Source organism: Phoenix dactylifera, chromosome 4, assembly GCF_009389715.1.
Source record: "Phoenix dactylifera cultivar Barhee BC4 chromosome 4, palm_55x_up_171113_PBpolish2nd_filt_p, whole genome shotgun sequence".
Lineage (NCBI taxonomy): Eukaryota > Viridiplantae > Streptophyta > Magnoliopsida > Arecales > Arecaceae > Phoenix > Phoenix dactylifera.
In genome coordinates this window covers 5257307-5284268 of record NC_052395.1, presented here as the reverse complement: position 1 = coordinate 5284268, position 26962 = coordinate 5257307, and the positions used below count along the sequence as shown (strand labels likewise).

The window sequence follows — 26962 nt, the reverse complement described above, 5'->3', positions numbered from 1 at the left end:
CATTTCACTAACCTATATGCAGAATATGTAATAGAACTCTCATTAATGCATACCTCTTTTCTTTTATTTTCGCTGACAGGAGGGCCATTTCTTGCTGAAGAAGTTACAGTTTCTGCAATCAAGCAGAGCTAGAGCTACAGTTTCGCTGACAATTCTAATCTAGACCAAGAAGTGAGCCTGGCAAAACTAATTGAAATACAGGGTTGTGTTTGAGCCTGTAACTGGATAAAACACTTTAGGTGATGTGGCTCCAATTATAGAAGATCCATTTGCAGGAGTAATCAATCTATCAGATTACTCCTAAAAGGAAAAAGAGTATGTAATACTCATCTACTGTCTAGTTTTCCCCAGGTCAATGACTGCTATGTATCATATACACAGGAACCTACAAGTAGAAAAACAGAGCACAGAAGGATTCTAACATATGATGTTAGGTAACAATAAATTATATCATTAAGCTTAGGATTACCTGTTTTCTTACCACTGATATGGCTAGAATAATCTTGATTAACAAATGTTTCCAAATTTATCAGTCTTATGAATTCAAGAGGAAAAAGGGGAGAATTTGGATGGATAAAAAAACCTTGCTGGAGCTCCTTCTCCAAGGTCTTAATCAAGGCCTTTCACTTCTGCTCCTCAATGAATCTCATCACCACCACCTCCTCAATCACTACATGTGAGGATCCATGTGGGACTATGTCTAGTCCAACATTTGGAGATCTCAAGTACTCATACTAGGCCTAGGAATTCATTACCTTCTGATTGTAGAAAAGTTGTATCATGAGAACTCAGAAAATCCCATTGGCTCTATGAGCTCTCCTACAAAAAGGCCCTAGTTGTATTCTCTTTTGCCATGAAGTAATCATCAATAAAGTTTTTAAAGTTCTTCCTCAATTCCTTGCTTGGAGTGATTCCCTTCTTGAGGCGAAGGGCTGAAGACTCTCAAGGAGGCTGGTGTGAGGTCAATAGTTATACCTTGCTTCCACAGATTCCATATTCTCATGCAAGCTTGCTTGCATCAGTTTTGGCATCAAAGCCAAAAATAAGAGCCTCATTGTTTCATTGCTCTAGCATACCCCTTAGCTTTCCTTCACCACCCTATCTGTATGATCAACGGTCCTCTTCCACTTCATCCCAGAAAAGAAGAATAATTATCGCTCCAAAGGTTTCCAATCCCAATCCCTATCCTAATCCCCCAATATCTCCTTTGGACAACATCCCTGTGCTATCCAATACGAGGCCTAATCCAAGTTAGTTAGAATGGGTTCAGACTACATATCCATTACAATTCGATCCTGATTTTTAACTACTTAAGATTTAGGGCCACAAGATCCAAGTTGGATTTGGTTTTCCAATTAGGTTTGACATGGGATTCCTAGGTTAAGCCGAAGCTGACTTCTAGTGCCTTTGCGGCTCTGCTCTCATTCCAAGTTGACTATGTCAGACCAAGCTTATCCAATAGCATTCACTCCACCATCCAATCCTGACCTGACAGCACATCTGCAGCCACCTAATACCCCTGCATCCAATTCTTGTATGCAACTGTGCAGTGGTCATGCTCTACCAATCATGACAACTCAGAACCCTAGTAATGGCAATACTAATCCTCTAATAATTCTCGAAGCTCGTATTGCCTAGCTAGAGCATTGATTTGATGATGTAATAGACATCTTGCATGATCTAGCAGCCCATGTAGATGATATTAGGCATGCAATTCCAGCCCCACCACAGCAACTCAATGAAATTGAAGAGGACCACCCACCTCTAGCTGCCCAACCAAGAGTTCATGACCCTGATGAAGACATCTACAAAAGGGTTCAACTAGAGGGAGAAGACTTTCAAGGCAAAGTTGACTTGGATGCTTTCTTTTATTGACTTACATCCATTGAAGACTATATCAATTCGTACAAGCTGAATGGGCTAAGAAGTGTTGAGTTAGTCAAGCTCAGAGGTCAAGCCAAAAGTTGGTGGAAGATAGTCGAAGATCATGCTCATGCCTATGATGAACCTGTTAACACTTAGAAAGTGATGCACAAGAAGCTGAAAGAGAAATACATGTTCACAATTATCACAATCAAATTTATGAAAAGCTTCTATAACTTAAGCAGGGTGTTCTGTTATCAGTGAATACATCGACCAATTCAATGAATTGAATGCAAGGTGTGGAATTGTTGATTATGATGAACACCATATGGCAAGCTTCTAGCATGGCCTACAGATCGACATAAAAGCCTAACTAGGATTGTATCGACTAGAGACCCTTAATGAGGCCCTCCATCAAGCTCTGCAACAATAGAAGGCTATTTCCCTACAGGCTAGATATTCTGCTCTCCAAACTGAAGGATCAACTAGTCGCTCCAACATCACTACCCAACTGCCTGCTTGTCGTACCTCTACAGCACTAAACTAAGCACCAAGGAAGGAGATGGAGCTCAGGGTAGTACTTTCCAAGAAAGATATGAATCAAGTTTGATGTTTTAGATGTCACAAACAAGGCCACTTTGCAAACAGATGCCCTGCTCATAGCTTGAACTATTGCAGTATGGAGGAGCCTATCTATACGGCACCCAATGACTTTCCTGAAAGGGGAACCCATTGAAGAATCTACCGAACCTATTGTCTCAACTGATCAACTAGCCTCTAATGAAGAAATAGAGGCATCTACTCGTCTTACTCACTGCCCCAAAAGAAGCGAAGGAAGAATGGTATTAAAACAATATCTTCTATCGCAATGTAGAATGTTGCGACGGGAAGGTTTTTCTTATTATTGATGGTGACAATAGCATGAATATAGCCTCCAAGGATCTTGAAGAGTAAGTTGAAAATTATGCCACATCCAAAGCCCTACAAGGTCTCTTGGGTAAATGATTCAACGATCTCTGTGTGCCAACAGTGTCTTATCACCATTAGATAAGGCAAGGACTATATTGATGAGGCTTGGTGTGATATTCACCCCATGAATGTCAGCCATATTCTACTTGGTTATCCTTGGATCTAATATAGAGATGCCATCCATTGAGGAAAGGCCAACACATACACTTCAAGATAAATGGAAAAGATCTCACCTTATTCACCTTATTTTCTTAAAAGGAGCTTCAAGTTTCTACTAAGAAGAAAGTTGAACCAATCGAAAAGAAGTTTTCAGTTGACAAGCAGCCTTTAGTTCCTATCGTCAAACTGCCTTAAGTCATTATAGTTAGATGGTTTAAGAAAGAGGGCAATACGTTTGGAGTTGTCTATGCATTAGCGGCCAAAGAAGAAAAGCACGTCCTAAAGACAAATCCATTGAGTAAAGAAGACCACTTTTATTCTCAAAGAAGATGAATTTAATATGCAGGAGGAGAAATCATTGCACAGATAAATTTGAAGGCTCTAGCATCATACTCCACGTAAATTTGTCAAGAGCCGAGTCTCTCAAGGCAGAGGAAATTAATGCAGTTAAGAGGCCTCATATTTGATAATTGTTCATAAAAAAATATTCAAATTCTTATAACGAGATCTCATTAGAGTAACCCATGTGATGGGAGACCTCTAAAGCTAAAAAACATGGCATGGTTATACCAAAGATGCATGTAAACATGATAAAATGGCAATTCCTCAAAATTCATGCTACAATCTACTGGTGGGATGGGGCACTTTGGAAGACCACTAGATTGACAAGAACTTCTAAAAAGAATACAAGGTGGCACATAGCTCAGGTGATAAATGAGCTTAAATTTTGAAGTTCATATCCAGTCGCTTTAAGAAAAGTTTGGCATACATCAGTTCCAAAAGAATTTATACCAGCATCATCATAATTGATATTTTTAGATAAGTCTACATCCATGACATTATACATCAAGTTAGTTTTCCAACACATTTGGAATCACCTAAAATGGAGGTTGAATGAGGAAGTTATGGATGATTTATCAAAGATCCATGCTTACGAACTTTCAAAAAATTACAAAAATGCCATTTAATAGCCCATAATTTAAAGGGCAATCATTCTTTTATTTTTGACCAAATATCTATGTTTCTCTATTCTAGAAACTCATGTTAGAGGGCTAGAAATACCGTAAAGAAGGTGATTACAGTAAAAGTGACATGACAAAAGAAAAAAAAATGAAACTTCAAAAGGATCAGACAATCTAAGTTACCAATATTATAAATGAATTGATATTAACATTAATATATAAAGAAAATAAAATCTTCAGTAAGATATACCATCATAAGTGATAAAACTAGATCAACTATCAAATCAATGCAGCCAAATTTCAAACTAGACTACAACCCATGCGAGTTATTGAAAAGTTAAAAAATGCTAACCAAAAAATCAAAAAAAGGAGGGGGGGGGGGGGGGGGGGGGGGTGGGGCATGCTTCCTATCCGAACCAGGAAAGTTAAATCAGGTCATCTATTGGCTGTAGAAAACTCCAACTGTGGATCAAGCAAAAACATATAAAAGAATGCACAAGGATGAACCCTAGAAATAGCTGCACACCCAAGAAACATCCACTAAATACCTAAGTTGAAAACCTAAATTTTCTAGCAAGAAATTTCAAGAATGATCAGAAGAAATATAAAGAATGATCGTAGGAGAAGTGGAATAAGTCATACCAAAGAGAAACTTTTTTTGCGAGAGATCTCAAGAAGGACCAAGACTGGTCGAAGAAGAATGCCAAGAACTCATACTTTCCCAAAGAAAGGAAGAGGACCTTCATATGCCTCTACACAACAATGGTTCTCCAGTGTCAGGTGGGTAGAGGAGACCAGTTTGTCCGGGGCGACTGATGCAAATGAGATGGGAATTTGGAAGCATCGAAGGGTTCGGATGGAAGAAGAAAGAAAACCAACCCTATTTCAAAAGCAGGAACGAGGGAGATGACTAGTGAATAGGAGGCTACTGCTACCAAGGTGGTAGGGCAGGTGGAACGGAGCTTTGTTTTCGTGGAATGGTCCAAATTCGAAATGCACAAATATCGATTAAATTTGGAGACCAAATGCTCCACGTCTAGATGCTTTCGGTGGGAATGCTTCGTATCGAGATGGCACTGGGGTGACGTACTCACATGTGGGTGAGGAACCTAGTGGAGGAATCCATGGGTTGGAGTGGAAATTTGCGGCCTGTATCGAACATTTTCTGGTGGAAGGGGGTCAGTGAAGGCTGTTACATGGGTAAGGTTCCCCCCCCCCCCCCCCCCCCCCCAATTTTTAACCCAAAAAAAAAAAAAAAAGAAGGAAGAAGAAGGAGGCTACTTGTATTCACCATAAGAGAATCACAGGGAACTGCATAAAAGAAAAAAAAATGACTCACTCTCATCTCACGTTCAACCTCCACCCCTGCACATTTTCTTATTGTAGATGTTCAATTTAAAGGACATCAGACCCAGCTTTATACTGATGAAAAGGCAAATCTTGCTGCTTGCTGTAATTTGCCCTTCTGGTTCTTCAAGCTTAATTTTTATGGATTCCAATTAAATTGTCAAATCCTTGTATCTCCTGCTCATCTCATCTCCCTGCTTGCAAAGAAACTAATGCAGTTATCAACAGAAGCAAATAGCAAATCTCTGGAACTAGACAGACTTCCTACATATTTTGAAAGGTCTATTGTTTCCTGAAAACACCATACAAAAGTAACAAGATAAGCTGATTTATTTCTTTCATTTGTATGGTCCAGAAACTATGGTTCGACAAAATCCCGTAGTCACTTTTGGCTTTTGTTTGATTTTTTAACCCACAAGAAGCCTGATTTGCAAGTACCAAGAAACATATTTATAAATGATACAGAAAAAATATCCCATACCCGTCTGTATTAACCAATGGCAAATATGTTAGATCGATGCAAAAGATTTACCATGAGAATAGCTTTGGGTCCATTTGTTAATTGTTATCTTGACAAAGCAATCTAGGTGGAGTCCCAGCCACATAAATTGGTCTCGAATAACTCAGACATTGAAATATATCAAACAATTTAATCATTTGGTAACTTCTTGTGCACGACCCAAAAAAGCAAGTTATTGGCTTTAGCTGATGTCTCGCTCAAGTTATAGAAGATCTATTTTTGATCTTGTCAAGCACAGGGTTTGAAGTGATTGAGGCTATTCATGGTTAGAATACACACACTTATTCCAACATTGTAGTTCAACAACAGTCAAGGTGACTGCTAGTGTCACTTCTTTCCTTAAGTATTGCCTGCGCTAATACCATAATACACGGTATCGGTGGATTAATGGCACAAGTTAAACATGTCTTGACTTATCCATCTGTACCTAGATTCGCCACTGGCTTCTCACTCGTGGCAAGGCTTTTGATCGTAAGTAGAAATAGGGCCGGACGAGGCTAACTTCCCTCCCAATCTCAAGGGAAGGGGCAGCCTCAATATCCATTGAACTACCCTCCTTCTCTCCATCATTAAAATTAAGTATTAGTTATGTATTTAGTTATGAGATTACAGTGTGCTCTGACACATTGTATGACCTTCTTACATAATAATATCATATTTAAGAACAAATGATCTAGAGAATCTTACATAATATTGTTGAATTAAAATCCTAAAAGAAATCAAGTTTTAAATTGCAGTTCTCAAGATTTAAAATAACCACCTAATAGAGTTGAAGTTAATTATCCAACTAAACATCTCAACCATACTCGGACTCTGTATGATTTTAATCATGATTAACACAACAGACGACTGGATCAAAATAAAGACATTGGAGAACTATAATCGTTATTCACATATAGTATATAGTAAAATTGAGAGCATAAGTATGTTTTATATTGAAGTACGTCGCATAGGTCATTCAAGACAAAGATAGCCTTTTTCAAAATGAAAGGTCGTGAATGGAATCAAAATCAAAAGGAGAATTAATCCATCGTTGAGGGCTACAACATCTTCTCATTGAGCATTTTACCATATAGGACAGAAGATCAAAATTAAAAAGAAAGGGGGAACAAATTTCTCATTAATCAACATTTGATACAATTATGACAGTTGTGTTACAGCAATTAGGTAAAACATAATCAATCAAGATGTATTAAAAATCATATGATTGCAATCACATTTAAATCCACTAATGCATCTAGTGTCCTCTATAAAATTATGATGAGGAATTGAGGATAATGATCAAGTTTTTCTAGGCAAACAAAAAAAAGCTAGAGCCTTCAACAAATCCTTTATTTACATAAGTATATCATGAACAATATCAAATGTGAAAGGCAAATAAAAGTCAACTTTCCAGTTACTTCTTCCAGTTAGAACTATTGCTATAGTCAAAAGCAAAGGAAAAAGTACCTGCACAAGCCCTTGAATTCAAGCAAAATATAAGAAATGTTATTTCAATGACAAGAAAACTCCTAATCAGACAACCATCAACACCAAGTGCAAAAGAAAGTAGTTCCAGAATAGAAAGACATAATAATCAATGGATAAAATGAGAAAAATTAATAGCCCGGTATAAAGCAGTTCTCACTTCCCACAGTATATAACTCTCAAAAAAAGTTCACAAATATGCATAGATATTCTGAGATCAGGACATATGGTTATATTTAATTCATTATTCTGCAAAGCGCATCAGAATTACCTGGGCTTCAACTGCTGCCACATGTCACAGCATTATGTCTGAATAAAGGTAAAGTTTATTTTAGAAACTTAAAGGCAAGGATTTTTCATGGACAAGCAAACCAGATTCACTACAGGCACAATACCAATAACAATGCCATCTTACTTGAAGCAAAAACATGTGTTACATGAAATATGGTTACCCAGGCACTAGTGACCTTCAATATGCAGTGAAGGCAGATTATTTGACCATTTAAATTTTAAAAGACCCTGATTTTTCACATTTTGGCTCTTCCAAATGAATTCCAGGTTGAAGTTGTTAACCTTAGCTTCATCTGTCCATAGATATATTAATCAGAAGGAAGCCATGGCTAGGGCTGGAAATAGGCTAGGATGGGTCGGGCCATACCCCTATCTAAGCCCAAAACTTTTTTTTTAGAATTCAGACCTGGCCTCAGCTCGAAACTTTTGGCAATTCCAGGCCCGAGCCCTATTGGGCCGGCTTGAATTTGTGGATTGGTCCATTGAGTCACAAATGGAAGAGGAGAGTAATTAACTAGTGTAACTTGTCCACAAAGATAAACTATGAATGAATGATAACTTTTTATCACCATGATTCGATGATTTGCAGCAAATAACACTACATCTTGAAATCATTTGACAAAATAAATGTTGCAGAGACAAAATAGGTGAATCTGAAATGATCTCCTGTGGAATATGAGAGCCAAGTTATATCCAAAAGTGAGCAAACTAAGAAGTAAAAAAAGAAAATTGTAATTAAATAGATCAGCTTGGTAAGTGATAAAATATTCAGGCACCAAGAAAGAAGTCCAAAAGAAAGCTAAGCTGAATATAGGACCAGAAACAGGAGTTTACCGTTACGAGATTGATTTGCAAGCCAAAACATGATAATCATGACCAAGAATGCAACTACAAAAATATCAGAATGATTACCGATTGCAGACACAGGACATGATATTTCACAACATTAGCACACATACAGCAGACAAGCTAGGTTTATTCCTCTAAACCTAGTCCTTGGAGGAAATTACTTGAAAATCTCCAGTAACAGATACCATAAAGAAGTTGATTCTAGTAAAAGTGTTCCCGAAAAAATGAAATTGTAAAAGGATCAGACGATTTAAGACTACTAATACCATAAACGAACTGATACAAAGCAAAATCTTTAGTAAAAGATACTAACATCAGCAATAAAAACAGATCAACTATCAAATCAATACAGCAGAAGTTCAAACAAGAATACACCTCCAAAGAGTGCTGGTATTCCATTTCTCCAGTGTTATCAGCCAACAGAGCTTTGTATTCCTCTTCCAGGGCATCCTTATCCATTTCCATCAAAGGAGACTGCATGAACCAGCACATCATATGATAACATACATGAAGCAGAAAAGATTTCTGTAGACTAAACTTGGAAGGAATGATAGCCAATCATCAATTAATTTGGTTTGATGGACTCCCTGGAACACTCTCAATTTGGTGCTTTACTTGCTTGACAAACTGCTTTGACTGTTAAGAAAGAAAATCATTTGCATTTTTCTTATTGTAGGATGCTCGACTTATAGAACATTAGACCCCATCCATAATTGTAAATTGATTCCATCAATTGTAATAAAAGAAATGTCATGCTGCTTGATATATTAATTTCAGATTTTTTTTTGTTTCTACTGCTTCAAGCTTATTTTTTGCAGACTCCAACTGAGTCATCAGGTCCTTGTATCTCCCACTCATCTCATGTCCCTGCTCTTAAAGATATTAATAACACATGGTAATTTAGAAACATAATACCAGCATCTCATGCCATATTCTCCAAACTTGTTTTTTGGAAACCATAATGCTTCTGTTTCCTGCATATAAACAGTTAAAAACATAAATAGCAGCAGATTACCCAACCAAATCAGGAGAGGACTTTCCGAAGAATATTTCAAACATTTTCATATGCAGCTGTTTCTTCGGTATTAACTATCAAGCATATAAATTCTTATAGAATAATACAGTTTTTTATTCTTCCTCAAAGGAGAAATAAGAATATCCAGCTACACAATTCCACCATATTCTGCTAACAACAAATTACATGTAATCCAACAAGAAAATAATATGCATCAGAAGAATCATACCATCAATATAGCTACCCATTGACTTAGAGGAACATTCCTTGATCTACATTAGTAACATCATCAAATTAGTGGGTAGAACCTGTAATATTCTTATCTAATTAATAGAATAATTATTGTACTGTGAAAGAAGAGATTAAACTTTATTGTGCAATCAATGCTTTTCAGTGGAGAAAAATGAACTCATAGAAAAGAATAGCTGAGCCTAGTCCAACTTGGTGCAACAAGAACCGCAACTGAGGACTCCAACTATCATGATCTTCCTGAAAGTAGACCTTAACAAAGAAAGCAATTTGGTACTACTCCTATTTTTATGTTAAGCCTGTACAGCTTAACCGGTTATTATACATGGAGAGCTCATAATTTATTATTGTATAGTAGTGTATAGAAGGTCATGGTGAATGTTAGTGAAAGTATACTGGCCAAGCATCTTGTAGTGAGTTAAACCAACACACGCAAGACAAAGGAGAAAAAAATGGAAAATCTTTGTTGAACATACTTGCAAGTTAGAAGCACAAGGCATGCCAAGGGATGATATGATAGTTCAAAAGAACTTTGGAAGATTTCATTCGAGCCTAGCTGCTGTTCCTTTAGCTTAACGTTCAACTCCTCGGTGATCTTTGAGTAGTAAGATCTATTGAAGACAAAATACACAAAATTCACTGATCTATCTGATGAAAATGTGATTGAACTCACTCTGATGTACACCACTTTCTTTTATTTTTACTGAAAGGATGACCATTTCTTGTTGAAGAAGCTCCGGTGTCTGCAATCAAGCAGAGCCAAAACAAATGTGAGAAACAGGATGTATCGATATGTGTTGACAAATTCAGTTTATAGATATCTGCTCCAGCTTTTTAATACGTGTGCTACTAAGATTCTCTTTATGAATCATCATCAAATTAGGGAAAAATTATAAATTTAAAACTGATTCATCACCATATGCTGAATAAAAGATCTACAACCTACAAGTTTATAATCCATTTCGAGACTTTAGAACTAAAGACCAGGGATACAAGATATAGGTTTAGGAGAGAAGAAGATCGAGAGAGGGCAAGTAAATGTCAGTCGCTGGAAGCAAACTAGGTTGTCAGTGGCCCGGTCAGATTGAGCCCACTCAGTTACAACTTGAAACCAGTCCGATCGTTTAGAGCGCAGCCTAAGCCCGGCCCAAGTCCTAGCCAAGATTATCCAAAACTACAGGTAATTTCTCCCTCCCAATCTGGCTCGGTTGGAACCCCTTAAATTTTATCCCAATCAAAATATTCCGGCTTCCTGGGTTTCTCGAATGGTCAACATTTAGAGCCTAAAAACCACCGGAGTTTTCCAATCTCAATTCCATATAATTCATTGCATACTAATGTTTTAGTCTAATTTGAAGAGTTAAAATTGGCATTATAATTTTTATATTACCTCATAGATTGTTATATTGTCACTATGGTTATTTAATATAAGTAATGAAATTGATGAAGTTTTTTTTAAGTATTATAGCTAATAATTCAATATTGATTGTTACATATTTACATAATAAGTAAATATAAGTATGCTAATTTATATATGTCCCTATAACTGCCATCTTTATGAATCTATAATATATTTTTTTCATATTTATAAATATTATTAATTAATTTGTTAATTTCTAAAGTTTAAGTTAGTAAATTGATCTACAATATATCCCTAACCTAACATCTCTTCTCTGTGCCCGTGATCTTCATGAACTGAACTCTAATATGATATTAATTAACCAGTTGATTACAAAATGTTAAGTTACTGAAAAAATATAGATGGTTCGATTGACAAAGTAATAATTGCCGGAAAAAAATTGATAAAGTAACAGAGTATTTGGGTGTCAATATCAGTGATTTGGATTTGAATTTTGCTCTCACTTGAATCGGATCATTTCCCTCAATCTCGTTTCTTAGAAAAAATTAAAAACAATTTTCTAGATCATGGTCGGCAGCATCCAGATGTAAGGAAATAATTGATATAATTTGACTGCTGAATTGTCAGGCAGGAAGAATCTTGGCAGAGATCAACCAGTGTCAATAATTCCCTGAAAAGCCTCCGAGATCGGCAACAATCATTGCACAATCTTCGTTGGATCTTTCGACTTCAAAAGCTGAATCATGACTTTATAAAGATCTCGTAGAATCAAATATCAACTAATGGTGCTTGTTTTTTTTCGGTAGCATCGCAAAACATGATTATTTTAGTGAGATAAGAAAGTTTAAAAAATATCAGCAATAAAATAGAAGAGAGGATACAGTAGAGCAAGCACGGAGTGGGAGGCTGGGAGGCATCATTTGTTTCTTTCTTATACAGCAGAATGGGAAGACATTAATTCCTGTTTTTTTAATGAAAGCAGTGTTACTGGCTGCCACTTCCATACAAGTCCATGGACTTTTCATGGGGTGCTAATCTCAACGATTGGCACATGCCACGTAGGAAGCAGGTAAGAGGGTGGAAAACTTTGGCATCTTGCTTCTATAGACAAGAAGCAATTTACACCAAGGTGGTAGCCTGGTGGTAAGGGAGCTTGACTCTACCCGAGTTGTCCGGGTTCGAATTGCGCGGGCGTCGATTAAATCAGGAGACCGCATGCCCCACGCTCGGATGGCTCTGTGTGGATATGCTTTCCTTCCATCAGTACTAAGGTGGCGCTAGGGTGACGTACTTACACGTGAATGGCCCAGTAGGATTTTCTACGGGTTGGGAAGGGCACACGGAAACTTGCGACCCGCATCGAACATTTTTTGGTGGAAGGGGGCCCAGTGGAGGCTGCTACATGGGTGGGGTTCTGCCTCTCCTCCTTCCCTCCTATTTTCTACCAAAAAAAAGAAGCAATTTACTATTAGCATGGATGATTTTTTCTAGAAAGATATATATATATATATATATATATATATATATATATATATATATATATATATATATATATATATTAGTTATCCCTATTATAAAGATGGATCAGATTCTAGATGAAATTTATTTTTAATTTACAATTTAATTGTCTTGGTGTATTAAATGCAAGCCCAATCTGCATAGCAGGTAAAAGTCAGGAACATATTTCAATTGCAAGTGTTACCGATAATTTTTTTATTTCCAGAAATTCCTATAGCTAAAGTTGCAGAGTATTTTCATCTATGTGCATCTGAAAATTGTAAGATAGATTTTTTTTTGATATATCAGATGATTATCTGAAAATTCTAGTATAAATATATCTAAAAAAGTCAAAATACAATAGGTCACAAAGTGCCCGAGGCAGCTCTCCCTCACCAGTCCAAAGAACCCTCCAAAGTGATTTGCCGCAAAAAAAATCACCCAGTTCACAGCTCCATTGGTTGTAGAGATGCCTCACCTTGAAGATAATGCCAACACTAGCTATACCCCAGATGTTCCGAAGCAAGGGGCAGTATCTTCCAACTTCCTTAGGACACCCTCAAATCCAATCAATCACTGTAGCCGAGTTATCCTCAAGTAAGATGATATTTGTTCTCAGCACACGCCAAGCATGACAAAAACGAACCCAAGCTGCCCTCAGCCCCGCGTTAGGGACTAAGGTGTCAAAGATCAAGCTCCCTATGGCTGCCACCACTCTAGAGTCTGGGCCTCTGATCACAAAATCCACACCACCTCTTCTGCCACTATGCAAAATACATCCATCAAAGTTGACCTTGAGGAAGCTCGGGAGTAAGGGCTCCCAGATGATGTACACCGTCTGAGACGCTACATGAGCAGAGGTAGAGTTTCAGATGCCCCGAGCTATCAAAGGACCTCCAAACAAACCTATATGGGGGATCTTCATAGCCTGCACTCGAGCTCTCTCTAGGATGAGCCTCGGTGTTGAACTGCTTTCCCCAAATATCTAGGAGTTCCTAGCCAGCAAAATGTGATAAGCAACATATGTAGCCTTGATGGCCTCTTGCGGGTTTGAGGCATGCCCGACCACCTCTTGAACACCTGGATAAAAAGGGCCAAAGTAGCGCAGAGCTTTCGACAGAATATCAGAGAGTCTCTACACCCGCATAGCTCGATCACACTAAAATAGACATGATCCACAGACTCCTCCACCCTGCACCCAGGGTAGGTCGGCAGAATGCTCAACCCATGCTTGCTCAGGACGGCTCTAATGGGGAGATGTCTTTAGGTCACCTTCCATAGGAATAAGTCAACCCTCGGGTGAAGGCCAAACCTCCAAATCCAAGCATAGTCTAGACCATGACTCCGCTCACTCTGGAATAGGTCAAAGATATCCCTCATTTTGACTCTCAGGCTGCAAAAAGTACTCTAGACCCTCACATCATGAACATTACACCCGGAACCACCAGTGAATGCACTCTCTTCACAAGGTGCTCTCCAAAGAGATGACCAATCGGGCTAGAGCCTCACCTGTCCCACGGCTTCAACATTGACCATGGTTGGCCAAAGCCTCAGCAGGAGAGAATCCATCCAGAGGTCCCCTACCACATCCACACTTCACCCATCCCCAGTAAGCCTTTTGGTGTTGGCCAGAACTCTGGGAACATGTCTACAGATCTCCCTCCATATAAAGAAAATCCTCCGTCCACTTTGGAATGCCCCGTCAGCAGTTCCAGGGTTGTACTGAGCCCTCATCACTTGACTCCATAGGCATTGGGGCTCAAGAACTAGCCTCACAACATGTCTAACAACTAGCACCTTTCTCTTCCTGAGCAGAGACTAGACACCCAGCCCTCCTCTTAAACCGGCTGGCAAACTACACCCTAGGCAAATAGGTGCACCCCTTGTCTGCCGCCATACGAGTCCCACAAAAAGCTCCGGTGCATATGCTCGATCCTCAACAGCACTGACCTCAGGACAACCATGTTGGACATGAGGTAGATCAGCATGGAGCTCAGAATCGATCTCACAAGGGCTAGCTTGTTCATCATGGATAGTAAAGCATCTCTCCAACCCTTTAGCTGCTCTTGGATGCACTGCATCAAGGCACTCTGTCGTCCAAACTCTCCTACTAGTAATAGAAACACCTAAGTAACTCCAAGGCTCCTCCTGCTCTCTCATTCCAAGGAGCTCTTTAATGGCCTATTTCACCTGTGGCTTGATCTTTAGACTAAAGCAATGGTTGACTTGAGCAGATTCACCTAAGACCATATAGTCATCCTCCAAAATACATATGAGAACCACCGCATCCCTCATCTTTACGAGGGTTAGAAGGAGACAATCGTCTGCAAAAAGTAGGTGGGAGATTGGCTGGGCCCCCAAGGATAGCATGTATCCGTCTAGTTTCTTTTCTCGATGCTTCGCCCGTAAAGCTCGGGACAACACATCAGCACAAATAATGAACATGTAAGGGGATAAGGGACAATATTGATGTAGCCCGATTATGGAGCGAAAGAATGGTGTTGACATCCATTGATCAAGATGGAGAAGGAAAGAGCCCGCACACAGCTAAAATCCAGCCAATCCAAATCTCGTGGAACCCAAAACTCTCAAGAGATATCAGAGAAAACCCAACGGAATCCGTCATAGGCTCTCTCTCCATATCGAGCTTCACTTCCATGAGGCTCCACCGACATGGGGCACGCTGCAGATCCAATATCACCTCCTGGGCAATTAGAATATTATCCATAATATTCTGACCCCCCACTTCATCCTACCCACCAAATCTTCGTCACTACCTTATAAAGGGTAGTGCAAAGATTGATTGATCTGAAGTGGCTAGGTTCTGTCGCATAGCGCTTCAGGATTAGGGTGATGAAGGTTTTTTTCGAGGCATCCGATATTAAGGACGTACTGAAAAACAACCGTCCTGCCTCTACCACCTCCTTTCGAAGGATGCTCCAGTATCTTCTGAAAAAGAATTGGGGGGAAAGCCATCTAGCCCTGGGGCCTTATCCTCTGCCAAGGTCCAAAATGCCCACCTTGTAACCTTGATCTCTGAGATAGACTCGAAGAGTCTAGCATTCTCCGCCGCCCCAAACCCAGCATCTAGGTGCAGAAAATAGTGGGCCACCTCTCGATCGCGGCCCTTAGTCCACCTGGATCTGAAGAAGTCAAACAACACCTATCTGACTCTGCTTTTCTTCTATACACTTTATCAGTCTCATCTATCAACAGCCAAACTAAGTTTCTCTATCTCCTGATGATGGTAGACCGGAGGACAAACCTTGTATTCCTGTCCCTTCTTTGATCCATTAAATTCTGGACTTTTGCCGTCAGAATATCTCCTCCTGCCGCAAAAGAGAATGATATGTATCCAGTTTCTGTCGAAGATCGGCTAACTCCTCTGACAAGACACCATTGCTATCCTCTATTCCCTGAAGGTTAACAATAGGTGGTTCCACCTCATCCAGGCATCTAAAGATATCACCCACCACCTTCCAGTTCCATCTCCACAGACTCTACTTAGTGAGCTCCAGTTTGTAGGTGACCTTCCACATAGCATCCCCCCGCACCAGAGCTCTCCACACCCCACGGACGGTGTCCCAAGACTGTGGATACAACAACCACATCTTCTTAAAAAGAAATAAGTTGTGGTGACAGGTTCTAGAAACAATGCTAATCAAGAGCGGACGATGATATGAAGCGATCTGAAAAAGGTGATGAACCTGATAGATGAAAAAGCACTGAATCCAACTCACCGAGGCTATGGCCCTATCAAATCTTTTCCACACTCTGGCATGACCAGAATTGTTGTTGTACCAAGTAAACGTCGGTCTGAAGAAGCCAAGATACACCAACCCATTAGCCCCCATGATGTCATGAAACTCCCTTCTTTCTACTTTATCAGTGTAGGCATTGCCTCTTCTCTTCTCCATGGCCCCCTGGATGTAGTTGAAATCACTAGCAACCAAGGTTGGGATACCTTGTGCAACAAGATTAGTCACCTAGCTCCATAGGGCCCTTCTCAATCTGTAGTCGGTACTGGTATACACACCCGACAAAATCAAAAGAGATTCATTAGGTTCTGAAATTACTATTACAACTTGTTGGGGACAGTTAGAGAAAACATCTACAGTGGCTATGCCCTGCTTCCACAGAACAATGATACCCCCTAACAAATTCAGAGATTCAATGACATAAGAATCCCAGGTCGCTGGAAATCGACGCCGTGTTCGAAGGAGGTTGTCTCCAAAAAGCCACGTCTCACACAAAAAGCAAATGTCCGGGCCATGCACCTGAATCAATCTCCTAAATGAGGAAATAAAGGAGGGCTTGCCTACCCTCCTAGAGTTCCACACAAGCATTTTCATTCTTCCATGCGGAACATACGAGGACCATGCTCCTCACCACTCAGAGTCCCCACCCCAAGCTTTCCTTGTTGAGCTAGCACAGTATTGGAGCCCCCATCCATCTCCTCCAAATGCAACACCGCCCTCACCCTCCTCTTCGCCAATATATGCTCCCCTAGCTCAGTGGAGGAGGGCTGGTTATGGTGCCCTCTAACAGACCTAATCTCACGTGCCCTCCCTCCTGTCGGCCAGCTCCGCCATCGATCGGGGAATCCGCTCCACCACCGCTAGGATCGTGGATTCTCTACCCACAGAAAGGGCCATCCCTTATGAGGCCCTAAAAGCCGGAGAAGCATCCCTTGTTGTTATCGGTGGAGTGCCAAGAGGTGTCAGGACCACGGGCTCGGCCACCGGGGTCACCTTTGTCGCCTGGGTCGAGGCGAGGGATAAGCTAGAATTCGACTCCCAACTCCCACTAGAACACCACATGCTGTTTCTAATGGGCTCGACCACCTATGTCACACCAGGCCCACCTGCTGAGTTGGCCTAGTTCTAACCACTAGGTAGGCTCGAGTCCTTGGCGCGCTAACCCGCGCCAGCCCTCACAGTTGCAGGGCTCTAGGCCTCTTAAGGTTCGAGTGACGTGTGCCCACGTCCACCATTGCAAGTTCTAAGTTCTAGGCCAGACAGCTTGTCCCCTAACTCGGCCTCGCCAGTCTCCTCGATCGAGTCAACCGAGTCTCTCAACAGGTCGAACCCTAACCCGGTTTAGAGCCCTACTTGAGTTGCCACAGCACTCGTGTCATCGCCATCAACGATCACCCGGTCCTTCGGGGGCGATCACCAACGCACTACCTTCGTCGGCTTCTAGGAGAGCTTAGCCATGAGGAAGAGGAACCCAACCTTGATGACTTCCGGATTGATTCAGTTGTCTTCCTCATCCTCCGCAGTCTCTTCACAGCCCTCGATGGCCGGATCTTCGCAGTTGCTAGCCAAGGGCCAAAAATAGGCTTCTGACCCTACTTGTCCAAGTTGGTATCAGGTTCACACCAATCCCTTGGCCTCCGCCCACCTCCACCACCATTGGAGCCGAGGACCTTGAATGCTCCTACAAATTCCACACCTCTACTGCCAGCTCCGGTGCTGGAAATTTTACTCTTCATCTGCATTCCCTATTCACCCACAATGGTAGCAGAAATTTGGGACATTCTCGTACACAAAAGGCAGCCACAATATCCTATTCCTCTCCTTAACTCAAATCCCTGGCAACAACGGCTCATTAGCATCAATGCCCACCTTAACCCTAGCAAACCCTAGCTTCTTCAACTATTCTGTAAAGCCATCCACGACGAACGGTTGACCTACAACTGAGATGATTTGCAGGATTGTATCCTTGTCCCAGTAGTCCACCAGGAGCTTCGACATCTATAGCCACACCATTGCTAATTTGACGACATTCGGGCTAGGGACGAAGTTAGGACCCTATGGCTCCACCGCCAACAGTTGACCCACCACCACCCAAGGGCTACCGGAGAGGGACAACTGGATTTGAACCTAACCACCAAGTGGTCGTCAGCAAGGAGAGACACCTACACCTTGAACTGAAGCTTTCCGTGCGCCGCCACCTCTCGGGCCACCCACTTCAACGGAACCCATCGGCTAAGGCTCCGGATAATGACTACCACTTTCTTTCAAGCCTGCCTACTAGCCTTGATTTGGTCCTTCGACAGTTCGACGACCGCCATGAAGTACCTATGGAGGTTCTCCACCTCCTCCTCCGAGATCCGGTGGGACGTCCAACATCCCCCTGGCTTCACACAATTAAGCCCCTTCTCCTCGCCCGGTAGTGGCAGACCTCGGCTCCCTCCGGTGGAGAAGCCACTTGCCGCCTTACCCCCTTGGTCGGCCATTCACCATGCATAAGGTGTTCAACAAAAAGCCTAATTGTGTACGAAGATTAAAAGCAAGCGCTCACCAAAGCGCCCTTGCAGGTCTATTGAAAAGCTACAAGCTAGATTTTTTGATCAACTATTGAATGGAAGGTTGGTAACTAAGCCTTGAAAAGCAAGACAATTCATCTGCGAATAACATAAAGACTCTGACACTTTGGATCTGTTTGGTACTATTATCATTTTTGTGATTTCCTTTCGGCACATATTAGCAAAAACTAGCATGGAGCTTGATGTGGATGACAGCATTTCTGTGAGACTCAAACCATTCCTCTGAGAAAGTTTTCATCAAACAAATTTGAAAATGCGGAATGGTTTTTATCATTCAGGTTGTTTGTCTAGTGCATTTTCTTCTTGGGATTTTGAAAATAGAAACAGAAAATGAAAACAATATCAAATAGGCTCTCAATTAGTCTAAGCTTCATGATAAGGGGACAAATTCATTGGACTGTTGGCTCTTACAACCACAGAAGGCAACGATTACGTCCAACACCACACATGAAATGTTTGTTCCATCAAATGGGCACGTAATCTACATTTATGGATGCTTCAAAGAGAAGGATCCAACATGTCCAAAACATGGAAACAACGTGGTTATATTGCAAAGTTAATCCGATTTCATGGTAAACAGTGACAACATCAACTGCACGACAGCAAAAAAGTTAATTATTTTAGAGTGTGATATGGCGGTGCCAATAAAAACTAACTAATAAAATATGAGAGGAGCAAGCATGATATAGTAGACTATGATATGAGAGGAGCAAACATAATCTATTGCCCAACAGCGAAAAAGTAATTATTTTAGAGTATGATATATATGGCGGTGCGAATAAAAATTAACTAATAAAATATGAGAGGAGTAAACATGATATTATAGAGTATGAAGGGTTTTGAAAAGGGTAAAAAAAAAAAAAAGAAATATCCCTCATGGCAAGTGAATTTTTTTCATGGAGCACCATGTGAATGTCGGTCTCATAAACGTACGTCAAAAAGGCGAGTTTAGCGCTAGTTTTGTCCCTTTTTTTTTTCTTTTCAGAAGACATATGAGACTGACTAATAGAACTCTGCCATATGATATGATGCTGGATATTCTGGGTGGTAATAGAGCCTCTCTCTCTCTCTGTGTGTGTGTGTGTTTTTGATAAATTATTGAGGAGCAAAATTGACCATGAATCACACGGATATTCTGGGTTACAGCTCTCTAATTTAGTTACAATTTGGAGTGCAGCGCATAGCAACATTTGTATAGATAACACGCGGCACAATCATCGAAACAAGTTGTTACGATGCCGAAAAGGCTCAACTAGGCTACAATTAGCTCTAGCTCAATTGCTCAGGATTTCTTTATATCTCTAAAGCGAACACAAGAAAGAGAAAAGTGAACCCCATTTTATGAGTGGTGCAACTATAAAATACAACCGTTAGGTTAGGTCCAACATCCCTCACCATTGTCGGACGTGCAAAAATCCAAGTGAAATCTCTGTTCTCTGTAGAACTAGGACCCCGATGCTTCAAAGGAAAGTATCCAACATGTCCAGAAATAAAGACTAAACGTGGGGATGCTGCATGGATGTTAGTTGTTGTTCCTCAAAGCTAGTTGTGACTTTGCGCTAAAAGAGGGGAATTTTTTTCATGAGTTGGGACTTGAAAATGGCTATGAAATTGCAGATGGCTAAGGCGGTGGTGGATCAGGATGCCATGTCCTTTTCCATCCAGAGTTCTAAATCTAATGGTCCTGTTCATTGGATAGCATGCTGCACTCTTAAGTATGCTTGTCGGAAAGAAAAATTCTGCCTGTTTTGACGAGGGCAGTGACCTCAAGATAGCAAATTGGTTACCAGTGGGTCCTTAAAAAATCATTTGAGTGATTCTAAATCTAGCCTGGATACGGTCCACCATGTGCATTTGAGCTTCTTTAGCATGTCATCGAACCCATTAGTACGAAACCTCCTTCCCTAGCCTAACGCTTTCCAGGAATTCCGGATCATAACCATGACAAGCGTCCCATCAAGATGGGATGGCACAAAGAAGATGTAGGGTAGGAAGCTAAGGCGGATGGGATTCAAACGTCTCAAAGATCTTTTAGTTAGACTAGGCGAGTGCAAGTGGGCAATTGGAAGCCGCACCATCGATACCAAAACTCCAAAAGCCGAAGTAGATAGGGGTGGCCCGAGCCACAACGTGCATGAACTGCGCATGGGAGGAAAAGTCCAATCCGCATGTGTGGGGAACCACGTGCGGTCCTTCTTTTGCCTTTTCTCCAATTTCGAGCCCAAAACTTTTCTAAAAGGGAGGTGGACGGGAAAACTAACACAAAGCGCCAAAAAGCGCCAGCTGAAATGAGAAAGGAAGAAAAAAAAAATTGCCACCTATACAAGGCACTTCTGATTAGAACGTACATTTCTCAGCCATTATGGGCATTTAAAAATTTTGTTTGAGATAAAATTAATCAATATTTAATCATATAGTACTGTTTAAATCAGCCTTCCAATTAAAATATTGTGTCAGCTCTTGAAAGGGTTTAAAAATGCCAACGTTCTCTGATTACGGGTCAATACCCCTCTCTTGATCCTATGTGCTGGACAAAGGTTTGGGGTTGGAGGTCCAAAGGTGGGCTATCCATCACTTGAAAGGTTTAAGGGGAAAAAACTTTAATTCAACAAGTCAGGCAAAACCAATGCTAACTAGCTCTGCTAATTGAACTTCAAATGTATGAGACGAATTAATAGAGTTGCATATTTGCATAAGGGCTAGCACTATGGATCAGGTTTGACTTATCGCAGATAATTTTAAAGAAAAAATATTTTTTGAAACGAGCTTAAATGTCTAGATTTAACATAGTGAATTTATCATCTAATTCTGTATTTGACTGCAATTCCAGAACCGGGTAAAAGGTCTGTTGTTCGAGATACAAAAGAGTGGAGCGGTTCAAATGTGGGAGAGTGGGAGAGGAGGGATTGTAATTTATTATTATATCTAACTACTCAAGTCACACATAAATCTGAATTATGTATAAAACGTATCAAAGATCTTTACTTTATAATCATGGTTTTTCTTCTATATATCCATGTCAAATTTATATACATTCACTATTTAATTCTTAAAAGGAGTTATGTTTCAATTGCTACCTATTAACTAATAAATTGATTCTAAAACCTTAAGCTGACAGGAAAAGGGCTAACAATATGTATCAGGCTTAATGCTATCAAATCTTTTCAAAATTAATAATTTATTTTTTATTTTATTCTAAAAGATTAGATGGAGCTAATTCCTAACTTCTACTCCATATCCATGCCATCTCTATGAAGGCCGAATCCAACCAGAACCGATCGTAATTTTCATACTCTTAGTAATAAGTGTATCAGGTTCTTTGATAGACACTGATTTTAAATTAGAAACCTAATCCTCAATCAAATAGAAGAATGAACTGGACCACATGTCAAATAGGATAGACTTACTTTAATTTAAATCATATTATTTTATTCAAAGAAACAAATAAATATTAAACAATAAATTTTGTTTTACTTAACACATAATGGAAGACTGTTCAACATAGTGTAATAACATATATAATATGTCTAATCACAGTATTTTTTTTCCCCTCTTCTCTTCCGTGTCTCCTTTTCCACCGTTAGAAGTTGCAAAGCAGTCTTATAAGCTTGCAGCCGGAAAGCACACAAACCAGTCCCTTTTATAAAATAAAATAAACTCTTACGATGTGCCATGATTCAGAAAAATTATTCACCATGGTTTCCTGGTGCACGAAACTACAAGCGTGCTCTCACACAACTCGTGCAAATTGTCACTAAAAAAAGTTGTTTATATATTAAAATACATTAAGTTCGATCCGATTCCGATTGGACACAGCCTTCTTGGCATATAAGTCATATAGCATGTAGAATTCGTGCCTAGGAAAAGGAAATGGTAAGCGGCGCCTAATCCAAAAGTTGGCGATAACTTCTCCACTTCCTATTGAAATTAAATACTAGCCTACTAGGTCCCCTCACGGGGATCAACCCTACTACGTTGAACATCTGGTACACTCAATTCCGCGGCTCAAGGGCCCTTAGTTTGTGTGGCCTACGTAAAATTTTCTTATGTCAAGTTGATACAGCTTGACTTGAATATTTGTTTTGAAAGTTAGGTACAGATTTTGTTGGATCCATGAAGCCAAAGTGACTGCTAATAATTCAGCAATATAGTTGTGTTTTATTACAAAACGGTATGTAACGTGCGAATTGTTATGAAAAGATGAAACAAGACATCGGGCTAGTTGTTATCAAAAGATGAAACAAGACATCGGTCATTCACACGGGTTTTTTCTTTGCCGACATAACGACTACATGGAACGTTGATTCTTGATGTATTTCGTTTGAATTGAACCAGCTCTCATGAACAAACAGTCCTATCATATGCAATAGTCCGCGAGGAATCTGTATCCAATATCCTTTAACAATGCTTAGCTGTTGACGGACGTAATCTTTCGGTATCAATGTTTCAGGAGTCGTGTCGAAAAACCCCTTCGACAATGTTAATCCTGTAGTTAAAGATTCAGAAAATCTATAATAGGCATGAAAAGTTGAGATCTCATATCTTCTTCTGAATCTATATATAAATCTATAACAATGCATTGCTCTTCCAAATGATGGCTCAGCAAATATATACGGAAGTTGACTGTTGCTTCAAGGATCAAGGTGTTTTGGTGGAAGGTTCTTAGGGTTCGTTTTACCTTACGAGACCGTATTAATAGCAAGGAAGGTGCTTAATCCTCAGAATCTTTTGCAACCTCTGCACTGATATCATGAGGAGGATGAAGTACGTTGTCTGCTGAAGGCTATAAGACTATGACCAAAATATATGCTATACCGGGTGGTCGATATGGTATACAGGGAACCAACCGATTTTTCAGTCCAAAATTCTGACTGCCGCTCAAATCAAGGACACGACAGCTCGGATAGCAAACTGAGTTCCTCTTACACCTCAGATATGACCTCGGCAACAAATTCATGGCACCGAGAGGTTCCGTTCCTACCCAAACCTCATCTAGCCCTCTGACTTTGGTTTGGTAGGTATTATCTCCCTATGGCGTGGCAAGGATGTGTTGGAATAAAACAAATTAAATGTTGGATGTTACCTAGTTCGAAGCATGATATGAAAGACACTTTATTTAGAGTAGAATTTGTCTTGCCTAGTGTCATGCCTCGAATCCAACACCTAGGTTGACTATGTGACATGCTCGAATACTCCCTAGAGCGATGCTTCAAAAATTATGCAAGGCCTGAAAAATTATTACGACTTCAATATCACTGAATAATAATGATCTCAATTCATAACGAACAACAAAATTAGTATAATTACAAAATTTAATCATTCAACAAGTATTATTGATAGTCTATCTAGTTATCCTTTCACCCGTGATCTCAACCATAGCCGAGTACCAAGCGACCTGCAACTTTGAAATGAAAAAAAAAGGAAGAGATGGTATGAGATTTATAGCCCAATAAAAATTTCCACACATCTATACCAATAAAATAATATAAGTTTGAAAATAGCAAGTAACCGTCACACACATCATTAAATCACAAACCAACTATCAACGATGCTCGAATAAATTGTATACATATGTATATCAAATATCAATAGAAATTCAACCACTTAAGAGTGATATATCATAGGATATCTCATAAATCTTCAATAGTATTTTCAAGCAGTTTTTCATTCCGTTCCTTTTTAATCCGATCTGGATCCAAAATCAATTATCTTTTCGACTATGGGCTAAATTTCGATCACGTTTTTCGCTTGTGACAGGGCAATCAATAGGTGTCACGTTTTCCGTCCGTGACGAGGCAATCGATAGTACCATATTTTCAGCCTATGACGAGGCAATCGATGATAACGAGATCAACCCACAGTCCTTATTTATTCAATCAAGTTCACATCCAGATACCAATTCTTTTTATTTTCTGATTTAGACTTACCATAGTCACATTTTTCGCCTGTGATAGGGTAATTGATAAGTGTCATATTTCCATCCTATGATGGAGTAATCTATATAACATAGTTAATCCAGAGCACTACATCTATTAGTCTGAATATACAAATATAAATTATACTCATATATGCATCCATCATACTATCAATTACAAGTATACATGATCAAAATATAATTTAACACAAAAATTATTATAGAAGAATTTTTGTATCTTACCTATCTTGATCATTAGTATATCATACATATGTGTACAAAATATCTATAATCATGCAGGCAGGTGTACAAGAATTCTTACCTCTATACTGACAACCAGACAAACTAGTCACCTGTCCACACTACGATCTATAAACCAAGGTGTGTAGAACTCTGCTTGACGTCCTCTTGCCTAAAAGATTATTCTCCTACAAAACCAATTTAACATCAAAAATCATTTGGGATAATTGACAACCAGAATCTTTTACTGGTCCAGTAAGAGGTCCACTACCATATAGCAGCCTAGGACTACTCACCGAGTCCCTTCCATCCAAATTTTTTCTGAATCAACAAGAGAGAAAAACACCAAGATGGAGAGAGAAAAAAAAGAAAGAAGAGAGAGAAACTAGAGATAGAAAAGAGAAGATAAGAGAAGAAAAAGAGAGAATCATGAGGATATCTCTCTCTTCTTCCCAAATGGTGAAAGGCTGCCTCAGGAGGTGGCAGTCACCGGTGAGCCACATCCTTCGGTGGCATCCAGCGGCAGGCCGATGACGGCAAGCCATGCCCGATGGTGGTCGGCCAAACAAAAGAAAAAAAACAAAATAGGGGAGACCCTGTCATCGATCAATCTGACGATTCCTCATCCAGATTAAAGAGAGAGACAGTGGCCCAACAACCAAAAGAAGGAGAAGAGAGAGGCTAGAAATCAAGACTTATGTCCGGTGAGCTCTTCCAGCTGAATTGACGGCAAATTCCTAACTCACAAAATATTCAAAATTTTATGGCTCTATTCAAAAATCCTCGCGCACTACAGGAAAAGATAGATTTTCCGATGCTTTTTTTCCGATGCTAGGAAAAAGTGTCGGGATAGTTTTGATCAGCGCCAAATTTTACCGACGATTGTAAAAAGCGTCGGTACATCTTTAGAATCAACGACGCTTTTTAAGCGTCGCTGTAAGCTTGACCTACAACGACGCTTATAAGCGTCGTCGTAGGCCAAATCCTTTCCAACCCTCTCGATTGATGCCCTAGCTGCCTTAAAAAGTCTCATCTCGTCTCCTCTCCTCTCATTCAAAAGGGTCCCTGAGCTCCGATTGCCTCTCCATCTCGCTTCCTGAGCTCCGATCGGCGTCCCCGAGCACAACCCCAACCTCCGCCACTCCGCCTTCAAGCCCACCTCACCTGCCGCCAAGGCGGTCGTCGACCAGCTCCTCCGGATCGCCGACAAGGGCGTCTTCGACGATCTTCTGATTTCCAGCATCATCGCTCTCGGCTGCCTGTCGAAGACCTTCCGGGCAACGAAGACGCGGATCATCGGGCCTCTGGTGCGGCTGCTGGACGAGAGGGAAGCCATCGTGTCGAGGGAGGCGGTGATTGCCCTGACCAAGTTCGTGTGCAAGGAGAATTTCCTTCGCGTCGAGCATTCCAAGGCCATCATCAAAGCCGGAGGGGCCAAGCACCTCGTCCAGCTGGTGTATTTTGGGGAGCAGCTCCAGACCGAGGCGTTGATTCTCTTGTGTTACGTCTCCCTCAACGTGCCGGAGAGTGAGGATCTCGCACAGGCAGGGGTCCTTGCGGTCCTCACCTGGGCTTCGAAGCAGGGGCACTTGGTGCAGGACTCCAGGGTGGACTCCTCCTTGCCGGAGGCCAGAGGTCGGATGGAGCTCTATCAGTCAAGAGGATCTCGATGATCGATGACATTGATGCAGGGCGAGACGAGATTTCTTCTTGGCAATCCAAAACTAGAGGGTTGATTTTTGGGGGTTTTTGCAGATCCCTTTCCTTTCTTGGTGATTGCGGGTGCTTCCGGGCGCTTCCTTACATAGAGGAGTTCTTCTTCTGTAATTGCAGGTACTCCATCTTCTGCAGCGCGGCCAACTCTCCTTCTAGGCCGGCAAGCACCATGCCCTAGTTCCTCTCTCTCTCATCCTCATCAATCGACCATTC

The 26962-nt window shown here is 40.6% G+C and overlaps 1 protein-coding gene across 1 annotated transcript; it reads left to right on the top strand.

The window, feature by feature from the left end:
• The first annotated feature begins 18363 nt into the window (after positions 1 to 18363).
• Positions 18364 to 26720, top strand: LOC103696081. The gene is made up of 4 exons (XM_039125227.1): positions 18364 to 18666; positions 20497 to 20560; positions 21710 to 21787; positions 26135 to 26720. Exons 1-4 carry the CDS (start codon positions 18364 to 18366, stop codon positions 26704 to 26706), a joined length of 1017 nt encoding a protein of 338 aa, XP_038981155.1. The 3' UTR covers positions 26707 to 26720.
• Positions 26721 to 26962: the final 242 nt, after the last annotated feature.